The sequence below is a fragment of the Gracilinanus agilis genome, chromosome 4 (genome assembly GCF_016433145.1).
Source record: "Gracilinanus agilis isolate LMUSP501 chromosome 4, AgileGrace, whole genome shotgun sequence".
Taxonomy (NCBI): Eukaryota; Metazoa; Chordata; class Mammalia; order Didelphimorphia; family Didelphidae; genus Gracilinanus; species Gracilinanus agilis.
Genome location: NC_058133.1, coordinates 138,072,156 through 138,091,495, shown reverse-complemented (window position 1 = coordinate 138,091,495; position 19,340 = coordinate 138,072,156). Strand labels below are relative to the sequence as shown.

The window sequence follows — 19,340 nt, the reverse complement described above, 5'->3', positions numbered from 1 at the left end:
GACTCTGAAGTCCCCTCCATAAGGAAGGTCACACCCCACTCATGCTTATTCGAATTCATCACAAGAGATCAATCCAGCATGCCCAAAACCTTCCTCCATCTTACCACATAACTAGACTATCTTTTCCTATCATACAAATCCTTGTGGATGTCTATTACTACTGTTTTTGGAATAGTAATTTGATGCATGTTTGTACATTTCCTACACATCATGTGCTTTTCCATTTCCTTTTGCATAATAATCATTTTTAATTCTTTGATAACTATTTTATTTCATACTTTGACACCTTATAACAATGCTATAGAATGTCGTAAAAAAAAAATAGGCATTTGGTTTCATAGGAAGCTTGAAGTCAGTGAAGGAATTTTGTAATTTCCTGAAAACAATCTCTTCTCCTTAGGTTTAACTTTGGTGTCCAGCTATACTCTATACACATTGATGGACAAATTCTCTAGGTTATCCCTTCAAATGGATTGGATATTTTCCATCCATTTGGTCTTCCCTTAGTGGGTAATCAAGCTAAACTATTTTGAATGGTTAGAAATGCCTGTCACGAGACTTTGCATTTTGTGGGGGACTAAATACAATCAACACAATGTTATGCACATATAGACAATCAAAAGACAAAAATTAAATTATCCCTGTATCAAAGGATATAATATATATATATATAAGTTGATGCATAATATTGTTATTATTCCATCACGTCCGACTCTTTGTGACCCCTTTTGATGTTTTCTTGGCAAAGATACAGAAGTAGTTTATCATTTCCTTCTCCAGCTCATTTTACAGATGAGGAAACTGAGGCAAAAAGGGTGAAGTGATTTGCCCAGAAGCACATAGCTGATATGTGTCTGAGACTAGATATGAATTCGTGAAGATTAGTCTTCCTGACTTCAGGCATGGCACTCTATCCACTATGCCTTGTAGCTGCACCATAATGAATAATATATACAAGGTAAAGGTGGAGGGATTAGGGAGAGATTAAGCAACACTTAATATAGGAGCTGGTTCTTGAGCTGTAGATTGAAGTAAGTTAGATATTCTAAGAGCCAGAGATGAGTAAGAATTGCATTCCAAGCAAGGGGAATAGCCTGTTGAAAATCTTGGAGACAAGACTGTAGCTAGGTAGCACAGTGGATAGAGTACAATGCCAGGAGTCAGGATGACCTGGGTTCAAATGTGGTCTCAGACACTCCTACCTGTGTAACCCTAGGCAAGTCATTTAACCCTCTTTGCCTAGCCCTTTGCCATTCTTCTGTTTTAGTATTGAAATTAAGAAGGTAAGAATTAAAAAAAAAATCATGTTGCTCAAAGACAAGTGTTATAAATAAAAAAGAGGGAAACGACTAATTCATCTTTAGCACAGAATAGCAGAATTTGATTTTGGTTTTGTTTGAGCACTTTGTTAGATGCAACATTTTCCCCTACTAAATTATCCTAACTTTTAAGGATTAATACAGAATGTTTTCATTATGTTTGATATAAAAATAATAAATATATTTTTAGATTTTTAGCTAATTATAACTTACAAATATGTATTTTTAGATTTATAGCTACAGGAGAGGTTAGGCATAGTTCACAGTAATTGGTCATCAAATGAAATCAGCATATGATATAGTTTTGCACTTTAAACTATGTAGACCAGTGGTAATGTTTCAGCCTTGGAACTGTTTGGTGCTAATATTAGAATCCAGGGGATTGAATCCATTTTTTTGCTGTGGTTTCATTGACATTTGTTTGGAAGCATATTCTTGCTGGGAATGTTTAACAAAAACCTTTTTCTCCATTTTTCCTGCAGGCCTCTTCTCTCAAAACATAAGGTAAGATGTAAAACCCAGTGGAATTGTGCATCAACTAAAGGGGGGTTAAGACGGTTGAAGGAGAGGGAAATAACATGAAATATGTAACTAGGGGAAAATATTCAAAATAAAAATAAAAAAAACAAGGTAAGAAATTATTTGCTTTGAAAATAAAATGTTGGTAGAAATATTTGTGTTGTACATGTGTGATAAATTGTTTTGGAAAACATTAAGATCTTTTTCAGATCATCATTAAGTTAAACTTCAGTCTAACACTTACTAGAAAAGATCTTAATATTTTACAGATCATAACTACAGAAAAGTCGGTGGAGGAGATATGTTTTACACAATTAACAGTAATTGAAGATTTAGAGGAAAGAGGTACTACCACCAAAAAGTCAGGTATGTATGTTTCTGATTTAATTGAAATTTCCTATTTTTATATTATCCTTGGTATTCTATAGATCTTCCATCTGTATAACACATGGATGAGGTGGGGGAAAGTGGAGCGGATTTCTATACATTTATCTTTTAGAGAAGTATGTGGCTATCTTTTTTTAATGGCTCCGTTTTTCTGCTTGTTGTTGTTGCCATAAAATCTGAATTCTTAAAATATTTAAAATTAGTTTCTAAATGAGAGTTATGTCCATGTAAAGACTAACAAATGTGGATATCCCTTGATAGTATCATTTTTGCTTTAGTGTAAGCCATTGGTGAAAATTTTCTTAAATATGAAGTTACTTCTATAAAAGATCATTAAAGAAATATATTTGAGAACTCAAATGTTTAATTTCATTTCATAATACATAGTTCACTAGTACTGTTTGGGCTTCTTCAAGAAATTCAGGTTATGCTACTTTAAATACAGATAGATTTAAATAGCAATTTACTCAGTTAAAAAGCATTCTTTCTTTTGTAGAACAGATATTTTGTATCTGTGATGGATTTATACCAGTAGATCCTTTAATCTAGAAGTGTCAAACTCCAGTTGTCAAACCAAACCAAATTAAAATGTACTTGGGAAATGCTTAACAAAATAAATAACAAAATAAAAACTACAGGACAATATAGTTGTTAATTTGTGGTTTTATAATCCATTATGTGGTGTACAGGGATCCAGTTCTATTTGAATTTGACACCACTGCTTTAAATACAGGAGCAGGTGGAAATAAAATCCTGTAGCCAAATCATTCTAGCCACTTTTTAAGAGTTATATTGTGCAAGACCATATTACTTACTGTTTGAAGGTTTCATGTGGGAAAAAAAGAGCTAATGGTTAAAAGGTGACTCTTTATGTTGATGTTTTAATTTTTTTAAAAAGCAATATAAAGGTAAAATAGTGAAATTTAAAATAAACGCTTTTGCTTGTTCCATGTGGAATGTCTTTGGAACTAATCTTAATTTTGTGTAGCATACTAATCCTTTCAAAGTCCATTTTCCATTCCTAACAACTTTAATGTGGCAGGACAAAGGGAAGGAGTGCTACAATCAAGGCCATCTTTATGAGATGTTGTCTCAGGAAAATCATAGTATGTGATATTTCCTTTCTTTTCCCAGATACTGTAGTACAGTATTGAGAATAGGTTGATATACCCATTAAGGACAGCCTGGAAGGAGTCACAACTTCTCAACCCAGGTGGTTAAATAATAATGCAACTTTAAAGTGCTATATAAATGTTAGTCATTATTATTTTGACTTATTTAAGAAACTGTCATGGAAAATCTCAAGTCTCATGTCTTTGAATAATGTGGTTTATTAACACTGAATGTAATTCCCATAAAAATTCAATTTAAGCCACTTTATGTATTTTCTCTCATTGAAAAACTTGTATATATTTTCCCTAAGGAAGGTGTTCATAATGATTATTTGGATGTATTCCCCCCACTACTTTTTTTTTTTTTAATTTTTTTTTAAACCCTTTAACTTCTGTGTATTGACTTATAGGTGGAAGATTGGTAAGGGTGGGCAATGGGGGTCAAGTGACTTGCCCAGGGTCACACAGCTGGGAAGTGTCTGAGGCTGGATTTGAACCTAGGACCTCCCGTCTCCAGGCCTGGCTCTCAATCCACTGACCTACCCAGCTGCCCCCCCCCCCCCCCCCTACTTTTAATGACCCAATATTTCTGCTTCTTCAGTGATATCCCCTTTCCATTTCTCTATCCACAACATACATCATGATTCCTTCACATTATAGGCAGTCATTGGATATTTACTTAAACAATTTCATGCCTAAAACTCCCAGTTATCAACTTTTGATATGAACTATAATAAACTTGTCAAATTTTATAGGTTAGGGCTAGTTGTACTTCTTAGAAAGCTGCCAATTCTGCTAGATGCCTCCATTAATAGAGTGTTGGGCTGAGTCAGGAAGACCCGATTTCAAATCCAGCCCTAGACATTGATTAACTCTGTGATTCTGGGCAAGTAACGTAACTTCTGTTTGCCTCAGTTTCCTCAGTTGTAAAGGGACAATATAGTTGAAAGGGTCAAACTGGATAATATCTATTATCTATTACTATTTTTATCCAGTTAGCTATAATAGAATTTTACCTGATGACCTTTCAGACTCTGGATGTTTCATGTTTGGGTGTCTCTCAGAAATATTGTAGATTTGGTTCCACACACCCCAGTAAAACTAGTATTGTAATAAAACAAGTCACATGAATTTTTTTTCCAAATGCACATAAAAATTATGTTTATGTTATACTGCAACCTATTAAATGCGCAATAGTTTTATGTCTAAAAAATGTAAAAAATTCTTTATTGCTAATAAATGCTAATCATCATCTGAGCCATAATCTTTTTTCTGGTGAAGAATCTTGTCTTGATGTTGATTGCTATTGATTAATCAGGGTGGTGGTTGCTAAAGGTTGGGATGGCTATGGCAATTTCTTAAAATAAAGCAATAAAGAAGTTTGCCACATTGTTTGACTCTTACTCTCACTTGAACATTTAAAAGCCATTGTCGGGTTTATTAACTGAACTGATTTCAATGTTGTTGCATCTCAGGGAATAGGGTGGTTCAAAGAGAGGGGAGAATGGTAGTGCCTGGAGCAGTCAGAACACATGCAACATTTATCAGATAAGTTTGGATGTGACACCCCCAAATAATTATATTAATAATGTCAAAGATCACCATAACAACTGTAATAATAATTATTTAAAAGTTTGAAGTATTTTGAGAATTACCAAAATATGACACAGAAACACAATATTTTCACATGCTGTTGGGAGAATGGTGCCAATCAACTTCCTAGGTTGCCATAAACTTTCAGTATTTAAAAACACATAATATCTGCAAAGTGCACTAAAGCAAAAAGCAGTTATAATTAAATATGCCTGTAGTTGTCCTAATAAATACACTTTTATTTTATGGGGGGGGGGGAGTTTCAGCTACCACTGTGCAGATTTTATAATTGTTTGTTTATTTAAAATCTTTAGAATCGATCCTGTGAATTGGTTCCAAGGCCGTAAGGGCTCAACAGCTGGGAATTAGTGACCTGCCCAGGGACATACAGCCCCAATAATAATTTCCACCAGGATAAAGTTATACCATTCAAAATGAAATTGTAAGGATTAAAAATGTAAGAATTGGTTTTAAAGAGCTGGAAAGAATTCTTCGTTAATTAACCTACATTTTCAGTGGATAGAATAAGAGGTCATAGCTGGTAGCAATTTATAACCAAAGAAATTATCAGAATGTATGACTCTTCCAAATCTAATAGCCTCTTTCCCTCAGCCTTTTTTTACTTCTGCTCTTATCCATTTCCATCACCCTGTTTCTCACTCTTTTCTTCTCATTCCTTCTAACTCCTTCTTTACTTCCTTACCATTTCCTCTTCTGTGGTCTTTTTTTCCTCTGCCCCTTTCCCTCTGCCTCTATTTCTTTCTCATTTCCTTTGCCTTTTTTTCTACTTATGTATAACATTATTTCCCTTCAGTTTTTACTATTGCAATTAAGTTATAATATTTGCAACCAGTTTTTTTTTTTTTCACATCCCAAATTGGGAGGGTAGAGTAGAGGGGAAAGGTGGAAGGAAGATGGGTAGTCTTCTTAAAGGGCAGGAATGGAAGTCGCTGGGCCTGTGGGTACAGAGATAGAGTCAGATCATACAGGTTCAGAGATAAGAGGGAACTCGGAGAATAAATAATCCAACCCTATATAGCAAAATGTATGTAAAACTAGCCTAAGATACAGGAAGACCGGGGTTTCAGTTTTGCTTCTAACAATATACTTATTACCCATGTAACCCTTGGTGAGTCATTTAACTTTTCAGCATGTAATAGCAATTCTCTAAGACTATAACGTGCCAAGAAGCCAACTTGTATTAGGAGGTGTTTACTCACCTGGGAATTCCATCTCCCAATGAAATCAAGAGGTTCAGTTTCTATTCTGATTTTTCATATGAACATCTTATACTTATCTTACATTACAAAAAAATAAGTTTTTTTAGTTGTCAAAAAAAAATAGTTCTTTTGCTAAATCGTCCATATAATTACTTTAAAACTTTCCTCCAGAATGCCGTGTAATTACAAGATCATTCTGCTTAAAGAAATGTGTATATTTTAAGCCCGGTCAGTTCAGCATGTGTTAAGCCCTTTGCTAAGGTCTTTCTCAGTTCTGCCTTGTTCATCAGCCTGCCTTGTTAGAGCCCTCCTCAATTTTTGGGCTATAGATAATAGGTAGTCTAGATAAAACATAGTCCTGGTCCCTCTTGGACTGGGAGGTACAAATAGGAGATCTGTGGGCGAGATCATACAAAACAGAATCAGGAAAACATCATGGAGATTCTGGAACTTGAGTTAAAAATTAGAGGATGGATGGGTAAAAGTTTAGCAGTTTGAGGAAGAAAGCTATCTTTGGCACCTGTCAGGATGAGGAAAGGGAGAGAAACTGAGAAAAAGTGGGATAGACCAAAGAAGGGCAATACTCTGGTTTGGCTGAATTTAAAGTGTACAAGGAGGGAAATCTTATGCTAGAAAAGTTAATGCTGCCAGATTGTGGAGTGCTTTGGATGACAAGATGATTTTGAAATTGATTGGTAATGGGAAGCTATTGAAACGTTTTGAACAAAGGATTTTGAACAAAACGTGATTAGGTATATGTTTAAGAAAAACTAATCTGACAGCCATGTGGAGGATGGATTGCAGGCAGAAAAAAAAATGAATACAAGAATCTATTAAAATAGTACAGGGGTGTGGGAGGGGTATGTAAATTCCAGCAGATCAGAACCAGATAATTTCCTTTTTTTTTTTAAGTTTCATAATCATTAGAAATCTTAGTAAAGATCTGTATCTTCTATGCTAAAAGCAACACATTTTTATGCCTCAATCTAATAATTTATAGTAATACATATTACCCTACTGAACTTTAAAAGTATCTTCACATATTATCTCATTTGGCCCTAAATAAAAAAGTACAGAAAAATTGTCCTAGATATTTTAAAAATATTCTGTTTCTATAACAATAGATTAAATCATCTTTATTAATACTTTTAAAAATGGTTTTGAATGAAATATACTTAGTCCTGTTTGTAAATATATTGATCAGTAATTTTCTGAATAACAATTATATCTCTTGTTTACTCTTACCTGGTTACTCTTAACTGAAGCTGAATATTCTTGCAAAAGATTCCTTCTAGAAATGGCCTTTCTCTTCTTTGTTCAGTTACAAAGTCATTTTTCAAATTGAGAATTTTTTTTCCCTTGCCTTTAGAGAATGAAACTTGGACTGGAAGTGAACCAAGAAAAGAAAACCAGCATAGAGAGGAAGAGAAGCGCGAAGGGAGTCTCTCCAATAATCAGATTGATAAGCTGATGGAGACAGGCAGTCTTCCAGTAAGTGCCAGTAAAGACCACATGGAGGAGCAGCAGTGCAGGGCCGAGTCAACACTGGAGTCCCACACCCAGCCCTCAGAGACAGTGGGCAGCAGGCCTGGTTCTGACTCTTCTAAGAACTCTAGTAGAGAGGACAGCTGCCTGCTGCTGGGTGAAACAGGAGTCTACAAGGATGTAGCCAAAAGAGAAGAAATTGCTAATAGACCTGCGGTGCTGATTTCTGGTAAATCAATGGTAGATCCCTTGATTTTATCAAGCAGTGAAAATATACCTCTTTCTCCTAATTCTGAAGATGAAAATTTACAGACTAAAGGAAATGTACTCCAATGGCAACACCAGGATGCCCCTGATGTGACTGCAGGAGAACAACTTGAACACAATGCATTGAATCAGCAGCAATCCGATCTTACAGACAGTGATGGAAAATTACCACCAGAAAATGTGCATTGTGAAAATGACAAAACATCTGACTATGAACATCCAAAACTACTTATAACACCAGAGGAGTGGGGAGAGGAGGAAGAGGAGGAAGTAAATAAAGAAACAAAAGATTACTTAAACAAGCTTTTAGAAGGATGCCTAAAAGACGCTGTTCTTTGTCTTCCATATGAAGAAAATCAGGACGATTCTGACACACTTCAAGATCTTTCACCTGAAGAAGCTTCTTACAGTCTACAGGATACTCTGCCTTCTGATGAGAGCTGCCTTTCTCTTGATGATCTTGCAAAAAGGATAGAGATTGCAGAGGTAAATCTGAGAGATTTAAGGCCAATGATGGGAAAATAAATGAAATCTTAAGATTAATTTATTTATGCATGTGCATAGATATAAATATATGTGCATACATATATACATACACATTTTAAAGTAGAATGTTATTTAAGATGTTAATTGGGGGAGTAATTTATTATTGTATGTACTAGATACAAGAAAATAAATTTCAATTATTAGAACTTAAATCTTAATTACAAATCAATTGATGAACATCTATTAAGTACCTACTATGTGCCCTCCACAACTACTATAAGTTGTTTTTAGTAATGATTTTTGAAATCTGTATACATTTAAGCCATACTCACTAATTACTAGTGAAAAACCTTTAATAAATACAATTTAAATGTAGCAATAACAGGAAGTTGAGTACATGAAAATTATTCTCCAAGTACAGTTTTTAATCGCATCCTTTCACTGAAACCTTTTCTTTTGTTTTCAAATAAAAAAAATTGTATATTCCATTTTTATATAAATAGGTTTTTCTCAATCTTCATAAGGAGTAATAGGAAAGCAGTTATGTATGGGAATGAGTTTTTATTCTGATCTTAATAAACATAGTATTTTGAGGAGAAAAGTCTAGTAGTACTCACTGCTTGACTAAAAATAAGCTACCTTTCCAGTAGCACAGATGTTAGTAAATTAAAATTCAGATTTTTTTTCTTAAAGAAATTAAAACTATCTTCTGCTAGAAAAAAAGTTCTAACAAACAATAATCTTCTTTTAGAGAAAGTGACTTCGTTGTTTCCTATTAGTTCAGTGGAATAAAGCCCACATAAAGGACTTTTTTATTTTCCCAAGTCATTGTTAAGTTTCATTCTTTCCTTTTGATTGATTCTGAGCTTGCTTGATCTACAATTGATAATGACAGAATTCTAGATTAAATCATATAACCACTTTTCCCAAGTACATTTAGTAAGCCACGATTAAAGGCAAACATAATTGCATGGATGTAAAACTGTTTGAAATGCATTTTTTTTTTTTAAGATACTGGTAACATTTAAACCTTCATGGCTGCTAAAATAGGATAGCAGCTCTTTTTTTCCTGTTCTTGTTTTCTTCATTTAATATTTTTGGCTGATTTCTCAGGAATAATTCTCTTGCATTTTTATTGACAATTAAGTAGAGTAAATGATAAAGTATCAATACTTTTCAGTCTCATTTATTTTCATCTCTGTGCAAATTAGTGCAAATTTGCAGAAGCAAATTCCTAAATTACCTTCCCCAACCCAAGGAAAGTATTAACTACAGATCCATAGGAAGAAGATTTTCTAATGACAATTTAGGCTGGAACAATGAAGCAATCTAAGAATTAATGCTTGTCTGTACAGCCATCATGGGTGGAGAAAAAAGAAAAAAGAATGTTTTCTGCCTCTCCACCCCCACTTCCACCCTGATCCCACACAGGATGATGGTAGGGTCTGACAAAAAAAAATGTCCAAAAGTTTTTTGTAAACCTGTAAAAAAATGTTATGTAAATACAATCTGCTCTTATTATACTATTATAATTAATTCTTCACAGTATAACTTACAAGCAGAGAATTTTAGAGCTAAAAGAGACCTAAGGGGATATCTAATCTTCCACACTCATTTTTATAGATGAGGAAGTTGAAGCATCAAGAGACCAAACCTAAGAAATAGAATTAAAGCTTGGAAACTCAAGGAAGTGGATTTTAATCTGAACTCTGCCACAAACTAGCTATTTTAGGACAAAAATACAATATAGGTTATGCTAGTTTATTTTATTCAGCAAAATCAGTGAATTAAGTATCTGTTATGCCTAGAATACTGTGCTAAACACTGGAGGAGAGAGAAAATTTAATTGACAACAAATATTTTTTTGTATCAATAACTTCATTTTTTAGTTGGCCTTTTTTTTTTTTTTAGCAAAACTACCTCTTCTACATTAGAAAATTAACATCAGCATTCTAGCTATAAATTCTAAGAGTCTCTGAACTAAAATATAAGTGCTGACAGATTTTTCCTATGAAAAAATGGTTTCTTCTATATCCTATAACGAGGAGGGCTCTAACAGTGCAAGCTGATGAATTAGAACTGAGAAAGACTTTAGCCATGTGAGCCTGGTCAAGTCAATTAATCTCTGCCTCAATTTCCTCATCTATAAAATGGGGATAATAACAGCATATACCTCACAAGGTTGTTGTAAGGATCTAATGAAATAAATGTGTAAAGCATTTAGCACAATCCCTGGCATATTGCATATGCTATATAAATGTTTCTTTCCTTTTCTTTTAATTTTTGTCAACATCCTGAGTGCCTATTTGAAGGAATTAAGCAATCTTGCAGCATTTGACTTTATAAATGTGATTTACAGACCACTCATTTTTTTCTTATGAGACTAAGAAATCAGTCCTACTATAACCATGTTGTTTTCTCGGTAGAAAAGAGTTTCCCATGAACTTTGGGATCATTAGAACTCATTCATTTTAATAATAATAGAGTAAATTTATTACTATAGTGATTCCTTAGCTATCCTAATCATCTGTACAGATAGACTTGAGAAGGCAGGCAGACTCCTGCATGAGTCTTCCATATTACTGAAGCTTAACATTTCGAGTGCCAATTTTTTTTTAAATTTCAATCATTTGCTCACTTCTTTGTCTTAGAAAACATAGCATGCCAAATGTGATTTAAGTTTTTTTCTATTTGGTATACTTTCACCATGACAGCATGATGCCCTTGGGGGCAAATGACTTGTGGGTGCCTGTTTGTTATGTTTTGAAAATAACTAGGAAGTGAATCACCTGTAGATACTTGCAGGTGCTTTGCATTTTCACCTGGTGCTGGGACTCACTGGGACAGCAGTTGGGACAATTATAGGGTGATGATATTTCCCAGCTGGCCAAGTTCGGCAAGCCGCCTTGTAGTGAGAGAGAGGAGTCAGTTTACTCGGAGACAAATAGTCTCTGATAACACAGTATTTCAGCCACAGCCCAAATTGCTTTTCTTCAGAAGGGAGCTAAAATATTGTCTCATTCCTCTAAAGCAGGGAGTGGTTCTTAACCTAGGTCCATGATTTATTTTTTAATGCCTCAATACTGTGTTTTAATCATTGATTTCCTTTGTAATCCTATTTATTTCATTTTATGCTTTTAGAAACATTCTGAGAAGCAATCTATAGACTTCACCTGGCTTCCAGAGAGGTCCTTGATACAAAAATGGTTGAGAACCAGTGCTCTAGAGGCATGTTTGAGAACCCGTATGTCCTCCTCCTTATAGGCTATCTGATTTCTTTCCATCCAGCAAGGCCCAGGTCCGGCCACATCTCCTTAGTATAAGCCTTACCCAAAGACAGCAACTACATTGATTTCTAACACTCATAAACTCTCAGAGCTTTTTTGCTTTTCTACCTTTTGACAAATATCTACTACTTTATATTACTAGGCATTTTTTATGGATATGAATTTAAACTTATTTATTTATTTAAGCCCTTGCCTTCTGCCTTGGAATCAATACTATGTATTGATTCCATGGCAGAAGAATGGTGAGGGCTAGGCAAATGGGGGTGAAAGTGACTTGCCCAGGGTCACCTAGCTAGGAAGAATCTGAGGCCAGAACCCAGGACTTCCCATCTCTGGGACTGACACTCAATCCACTGAGCCCCATGAATTTTAACTTCTGACATAAATTCTGAGCTTGAGGATTCTGCCTACTGTTTTGTTTGTATATCCCCAACAGTAGTAGTATTTCTCACATTCTAGCTGTGTGATCCTGGGCAAGTAACCTAACCTTTTGGTGTATCAGGCAACTTTCTAAATTGCCAAACAGTGGCTTTCTGCATTTGTAGAGGGAGTTCACTCACCAAGAACTGCATGTGAAATTATAGATATGGAAAAAGATTGTTGTTATGGTAGTGCACCACAGAGCTATGCTGCCGGATAGATCCAAAATATTGGACCTTTTGCTTTTCTTTCTTGTCAAAATATGACTTTTTCATGGATTAAATAAGCAAGTCTATTGATAAGAATCAGAAGGAATTTTTTAAATTTTAAAATAAGCATTTTTTTCTTACTAATATGAAATAAAAGGTTTTATTTCTTTTAAAAAATTGTTTCCTTAAATGGGTCTATGATAGTTATAACTGCTGACTAATGGATCTACCCACCTAAATTGACATAAATTGTGTATTGAAAAAAAGCAGTACAACATCCTGTCCCTGTCATCATTTCATTAGCGTTTAGGATGATGTCAGTATTCATTTTTTAAGCCAACAATGCTCATTATGGGCAGACACCAGCAAGTGCTTATAAATCAAGAAACATGAAATCCAATCTCTTGAAAAACTCATAGGCTTTCCAATTAACACTTTATCCAAGCTGTCCTTCCTTTTAAGAGTACCACCACTGAAGTAACTTGTTTTTCATTTTTTTCTTTTATTATTTCTTGATTACATGTTCCATCATATTGGATTTGGTTTTGCAGACTAAGATCAATACAATATCTTGCCTGGCAGATATTTTCACTGAATATGATTAAAAAGGTACCTTTGAGGTCATCTATTTCCAGATGCTGAGATTGAAACCAGCAAAATCAAGTTGACTTGTCCAAGAGCACAGAGGGATTAAGAGTCAGGCAAAGTGATTTGAACTCAGATCCTTTGGCTGCAGAATTAAGATTCTTTCTTCTGTGCCCTGTGCCTCCCCAATCAACAGTTTTATCCCCATTTTAAATAGGGGGAAACCAAGATTGAGAGACTCGAGTGTCCCTGTTCACACACTAAGTCAGAGGCAGAATATGAAACTACAGCTTCCTAATTTTGAGTCAACCATTCTGACTCCTCTGCTACAGTACCTCTATGTAACTGGCCTTTTTACCCTCTTTAGGATTCAGTATATTCATTTGTGTATATTGTATCAAATGTTAGTTTGCATTTAGTGCCATCTTTAATAATGTGTGTATGTGTATAAAGTGCTTTAACTGAGTTTTCCTCATTAATATCTAACAATGCATTTTCCATACATCAAGCCTACTGTCATAGTTTTATATTAACTGATAGACATTTCTAAGCCAAATGTTAGATTTCTAAAATGGGATCATTTATTTAACCATTTACTAATTGAGGTAGAATGCAAAGTAGTATTGCTGTGGTGTTAAAAATCATTTCCAAAAATATTTTTGAAAGAAAACAGTTTTTAACTGGTAAATTTTGTTTTAACACAGCCAATAAACATAGACAAAAGACAAAGGTAGACTTTCTAACAGCTCTTAACCAAAACTACAGAAACGAGTGTTTCTAAATTATTGTATATTCAACCATATACTTTTGTTACTAATCCTTTATTTGTTTGGGGTTGTTTTTTTTTTTTTTAACTCCTTACCTTCTGACTTAGAAGAATTGCTTCCAAGCAAAGAGCGGTAAGGACTAGGTTTGAGGTTAAGTGATTTGCCTGGGGTCACATAGCTAGGAAGTCTCTGAGGTCAGTTTTGAATTCACGATCTTCAGGCCTTGCAATCATACCTGCTGAGCCACATGCCTGCCCCCTACGAAAGTCCCATCTCCCCCTTGTATTTAACCTATGAATGTCTCCCATTATATTTAACTGGTGTTTGTGCCCATGTATTGCTTTCATTTACACTCTTGTAGGCAGTGTTTGTCTTGTTCTTGTGGTTCTGCTTTTAAATCTTATAACTACTTGTATATACCACTTTCTGTAAGACTTCCCATAGAAGAAAGAACTTGATGAACTTCATTGAAATCTTGTAACTTACTTCAGTAAACCTTTTATTACATGGCTCTTGCTATGTGTGATATGCTTGGTTTGAGGGAAACTCCAAAAGATATTTGATAAATTCTCTTTTAGATATTAAAATAGATGCCTATTGGATGATAATTTAGGTTGGTTGAGAACTGATTAAGTGACTAGACACAAAAAGTACTTATCATTGGCTCAATGTCAGTTTGAAGGGACGTCTCTAATGCAGTGCCCCAGTGATCTGTCCTTAAGCTAGTGCTTTTAGAAACATTTTTATTAATGTTTCGATTAGCAGAATAGGTCACATACAAAAGAGATAAAGCTAGAAAAAGAGCCAACATTTCAAATGGCAAAGTGAGATACTATTAGTATAATGCTCCTTATAGTGCCTGGATATAGTAGGCCCCTAATAAATACATGTTCCCTTCCCTTCCCTAAGTCAAGATCCAAAAAGACTTTGACAGACTGAAACTCTACAACATTAGACTGAAGATAAGAAGACATTTAACAGCTAAATGTAAAATCCTATTCTTCGGTTCAAAAAAATCAACTATATGGGATATGGAAGTTATATCTAAGTAGCACTTCACCTTTCTTAGTATCTAAGAGATAATAATCTCTGGAAGAGAAAGGCTCTAGAATAGAAAGCCTAAAGGCAATTAAGTAGTTCAGTTTAAGTGGGTGACTTATCTAGGAGTAGCTAGGTGGTTCAATGGATAGAGCAGGAGGCCCTAGGTTCAAATCTGGCCTAAGATACTTTCTAGCTGTGTGACCCTAGCCAAGTCACTTAACTCCAAATTCTTATGCCTTGGAACTACTACTCAGTACCATTTCTAGGGCAGAAAGGTATGGGTTTATATTTAATATTATATAGAGAGAGATAGATATCTAGATATATATAAAAATATAAAATAAATATATATATATATATTTGGATATATTTAGAACTGTAGAGTTCTAAATTTTGAATCTTTCACCAGTGCCTGGCACCCTGCTCTGCACATCATAAGCACTTAATAAGTTTTTGTTGAAAATTGAATGTATATATATCAAGGTAAAATTAAACTTGAGATGACATATGACTAGAAAATCATGTATGTGAAAAAGAGATAAAGGATTTAATGAACAATAAGCTTAGCATGGGTAAATAGTATGATATGGCATCCCCCAAAATTCTGAAAGTGTTTTATATTTTATAGAGGCTTTCACATGCTGTCCAGAACCAGGGAGCTGATATCTAGCCCACTATATTCTGTGTCAGTTTGACCTCATATGGAATACTGTGACTAATTACTGGCAGTCATTCAGTCCATTAGAAATGTATTAATTGCCTGCTGTGTGCTAGACTGACTGTTAATTTTAGAAGAATATATGAGCATTTGTTATAGGAAATTTTTAGTGTGTGATCTGAAGAAAAAGAAGCTTAAGGTTAGATAGGAGAGTCATCTTTACATATTTGAAAGAATGACTGTACTTGTTTTACTTGGATTCAGGGAGCAGAATCAGAAGCACGGATAAAAGTTAAAGGCAAATATATTTTAACTCAGCTTAAGGAAAAATGTCCCCCCCTGTTTTGAAGTGGAATGAATGGTCATTCATGGGCTAGTGAGTTTTGAATCAGTGAAGATCATCAAGCAGAGGCTTAATAACCCCTTTAGACAATCAATAAGCATTTAAGAACCTCTTGTGTGTCAGGCACTATGCTAGGTGCTAGGGATACAAGGACAAAAAGTGAAACAACCCCAGTTCTCATGGAACTCATATTCCAGTGAGAGACAACAGGTGCATATATAAATATTTTCAGAATAAATACAAGGTCATTAAATGTAAGAGAATAAAGGAAGGAGAGCACTGCAATTTTGGGGTTTAGGAATGCTTCCTGTTAAAGGTTGGGAATGTTGTAAAGAGAATTCTTGGTCAAGTAAAATTTAGATTATATGTGGACTCAGAGGTCCTTTGTACCTTGAGATTCAGTTGTACTGACAAAACAATGATTTGACTTGTACTTCTACCAGAAATTCAAAGTTTTATAAGCCTTCAGAGCAATGGTTCATGAAAGTTCAAAGATTCTCAAGTCAGAGTTAATCAAACAAGTCTTATTCAAATTTTACTTTATTTCAAAGATGCTCTTTTTGTATAAAGCAATAATGGAATAGTACTACAGATCAAAACAGGGCCCTCTAGTATGTGTTCTGTTCTTTTATATTCCAAGCAAATGATTTTAACCTCGATGCCTCTGAATTTCTTCTCAGCATACTAGATCATATTATGCCATTTGAGTTAGAAAGCAGCTTTATTTGTTTATGCAACAAATTAATTTTTAAAAGGGATGTGTAAGGTGCTCTTTGATGTTAGGGGGTTAGCATTGAAAGGACTGCTTATTATGCAACTGTAGAGCAGTAGGCCAGATACATTTTATTTTCATCTTCAGTTATTCAAAGAGCATTACCAGAATCAATTATATTAATTTGCAGCCCAAAGAATTATTTTGTTCTCAATGGAAACACATTGATGAGCTTTGTTATTGTCTCCTTTTTGATGTGAGGAGGGGACCAGTTGAAGAAGAGCTTAGCACTCAGTTTTAAAATCTTATTTCCCAAGATATACTGTTGAATCATGGTTAAACAATAGAGTAACTAAAAAGATTAATCAATGTCCTATTTAAGTGCACATTATATTCTGTCTCCTTACCTTTGTAATTTTAAGTTGTGCACCAAGACTCTTCCAAGGACACAGCTCAGGTGGCATCCCCATATGCCAACTACCTTCATTTAGGTTCTTTGGACATCTCTTTTTGGCCTCCCTTCCCCCATCTCCAAGAGGTTCAGTACCCCTGGGCAAAACTAAGAAAAGGGGGAGGGAAGAGGAAGAGATGAAAAGAAGTAGGAAAGCTTTGATCTTATTAGTTTCTTTTGAACCATATCCCATCATTTCAGACAATATACCAATTTTTTACTTAAGGGAGCTAGGAAAGAGCAGTATAGATTATACTTTGGTTTGTGGCCAGAAACTGGAGTGGTGTTAAGTAGTCATAGTGTATTGAGTCATTTCCAAGAACAGTGGCTCTTACTCTCTCATCCTTACTCCTCCCTCAGCATATGATCAGAATTCATTTCCACCCATTATAAGTGTAGTGATGCCATCTACCAAGATTGTTAATTACCAAGGTGGCTTCCAGAGCCTCCAAGTTGAACTGAATTGAAGAAACTGGAGTTGCTTAAAATTTTCATACATCAAAAAATTAAGCTGAGGACTTTAAGAAAGAAGCCAATTAGATACTGATCACTAACACAATTTAAGATATGTAACAATCAAATGACTAGCTTTCTTATTAAGCAGTTGCATGGATTCTTTACTACCTACACTTTTAGCTTATTAAAAAATGAGATAGTGTGATATAGTGGAAATAGCACTGAAGTATAGTAGTTAGAAAAATCTAGGTTCTGGTCCTAGTTCTCCAAGCTGTCTCCTCTATGCCCCAAAGTAATTTTTGTTTGTTTGTTTGGACCTGCTTTCTTGAGAAGGTTTAGAAAAACTATTCTTGTTTGTACATGGGATGTATGTATTTATACTTAAAATCTTTTTTTTTTAACCCTTACCTTCCATCTTGGCTCCAAGGCAGAAGAGTGGTAAGGGTTAGGCAACGGGGGTCAAGTGACTTGCCCAGGGTAACACAGCTGAGACGTGTCTGAGGTCAGATTTTAACCTAGGACCTCCCGTTTCTAGGCCTGGTACTCAATACATTGAGCTACCCAGCTGTCCCATGCTTAAAATCTTAATGTAATTCAAGTTACTTTAAATGTCTTAGAACAAAGATATTATTGGGAATACATTTGAAAGACATAAGTTGCCAACTTTGTATAGATTTTTAGAGACTGGTTTTTGTGTGCTTATTTTCAAGGAATTGAAATGGAGGACTATATTTGGAAATTTAGCTCTAAGAGCCTTAAGAATCAAAAGAAACAATAGTTTATGCATGTGCACAGCCTATTATGAAAGACAGGCTTATATTGGAAACTATATCAGTATTCTGTTTCTCATCTATGAGTTGGAGCATAGACATTATAGGTAGTCCTTAAGGCAGTGCAACATTTAGCAATTTGTGTTTACACAGCCAGTTATTCCCATATTATTCACTTAAAGTAAATTCTGCAGACCACCAGCATAGTTGATATATCTTTTTGTGTGTAAGGTAAGACTCTCCCCTTCCAAGACCTAGTGTTGTTACCTAGTCCCTTCTTCACTCTGCAGAGTTCCTCTCCGTGGGGTTCTTCTGACATAATCCTCTTATAAGTCATTCTTGAGTGATTGAAAGGAGAAGGAGAGAGAAGGGACAGTAAAGCAAGAAGTAACCAGTGAAAAAAGAATAAAAAGTATTGGACCAAAAAAAGTATCACATGACTATAGAGCAGGGGTCGGCAACCTTTTTGGCTATGAGAGCCATAAACGCCACGTTTTTTTAGATGTAATTTCATGAGAGCCGTACAGTGCTCACAGTGTGCTCCTGTAACAGTGCCTGAAAAAAAATTGACTTTATGGCTCCTGCAGAAAGAGCCAGATATGGCCCTCAAAAGAGCCAGATATGGCTCAAGAGCCATACGTTGCTGACCACTGCTATAGAGTAATGAAACTGGGTAGGATGAGTGTGTGGGTGTGCTCAACTATCCCTGAAAATAACTTTACAGAAAAATTAGAAGAGTTTTTTTGAACAGCAGCATAATTTGATCAAGTATATAGATGTCCAAGAAGACTACTTTAAAGTATATGTATGAGTTGTTATATTTCTAAAAATCAGTACCATTTTAGGCACTCTTAGTATTCAAATTAAAATGAAATGAGTACTATCTTACTGAAATAAACACAAAACCAAGAATTTCATGTTCATTTTCCACTCTCTTTAAATGACAAGATCATTGCCTTTTTCCACTGCATATATATCTTCTCAATTAATCATTTGTAGTTCTAATGCAATTTAGATGGTCTTGTATTTGTATACAGTCCAGAAAAATGAGTTATGTAGTGATAGTACCATCTATTATTGTAATAAAATAACATATAGGACTTGTAGCTGAGGTAGAAAGACTTGAAAATTGGTGATTCAGACTCAGATTCAAAGCTTCGTGCCTTTAAATCTGGTCACATCAAGGCTTTTTTGGTATGAACCAACAATTTATGATATCCTCTTCAACAAAAGATTACTACTCTACTGTGTTT

The 19,340-nt window shown here is 34.8% G+C and overlaps 1 protein-coding gene across 1 annotated transcript in view; it reads left to right on the top strand.

The window, feature by feature from the left end:
* CNST (consortin, connexin sorting protein) overlaps positions 1–19,340 on the top strand; it is a 116,295-nt gene that overhangs the window by 84,508 nt on the left and 12,447 nt on the right. Inside the window, exons 7-9 of the mRNA XM_044676413.1 lie at positions 1,802–1,823; positions 2,108–2,204; positions 7,520–8,388. Coding sequence (XP_044532348.1) covers positions 1,802–1,823; positions 2,108–2,204; positions 7,520–8,388 — 988 coding nt within the window. The remainder of the gene's footprint in view (positions 1–1,801; positions 1,824–2,107; positions 2,205–7,519; positions 8,389–19,340) is intronic.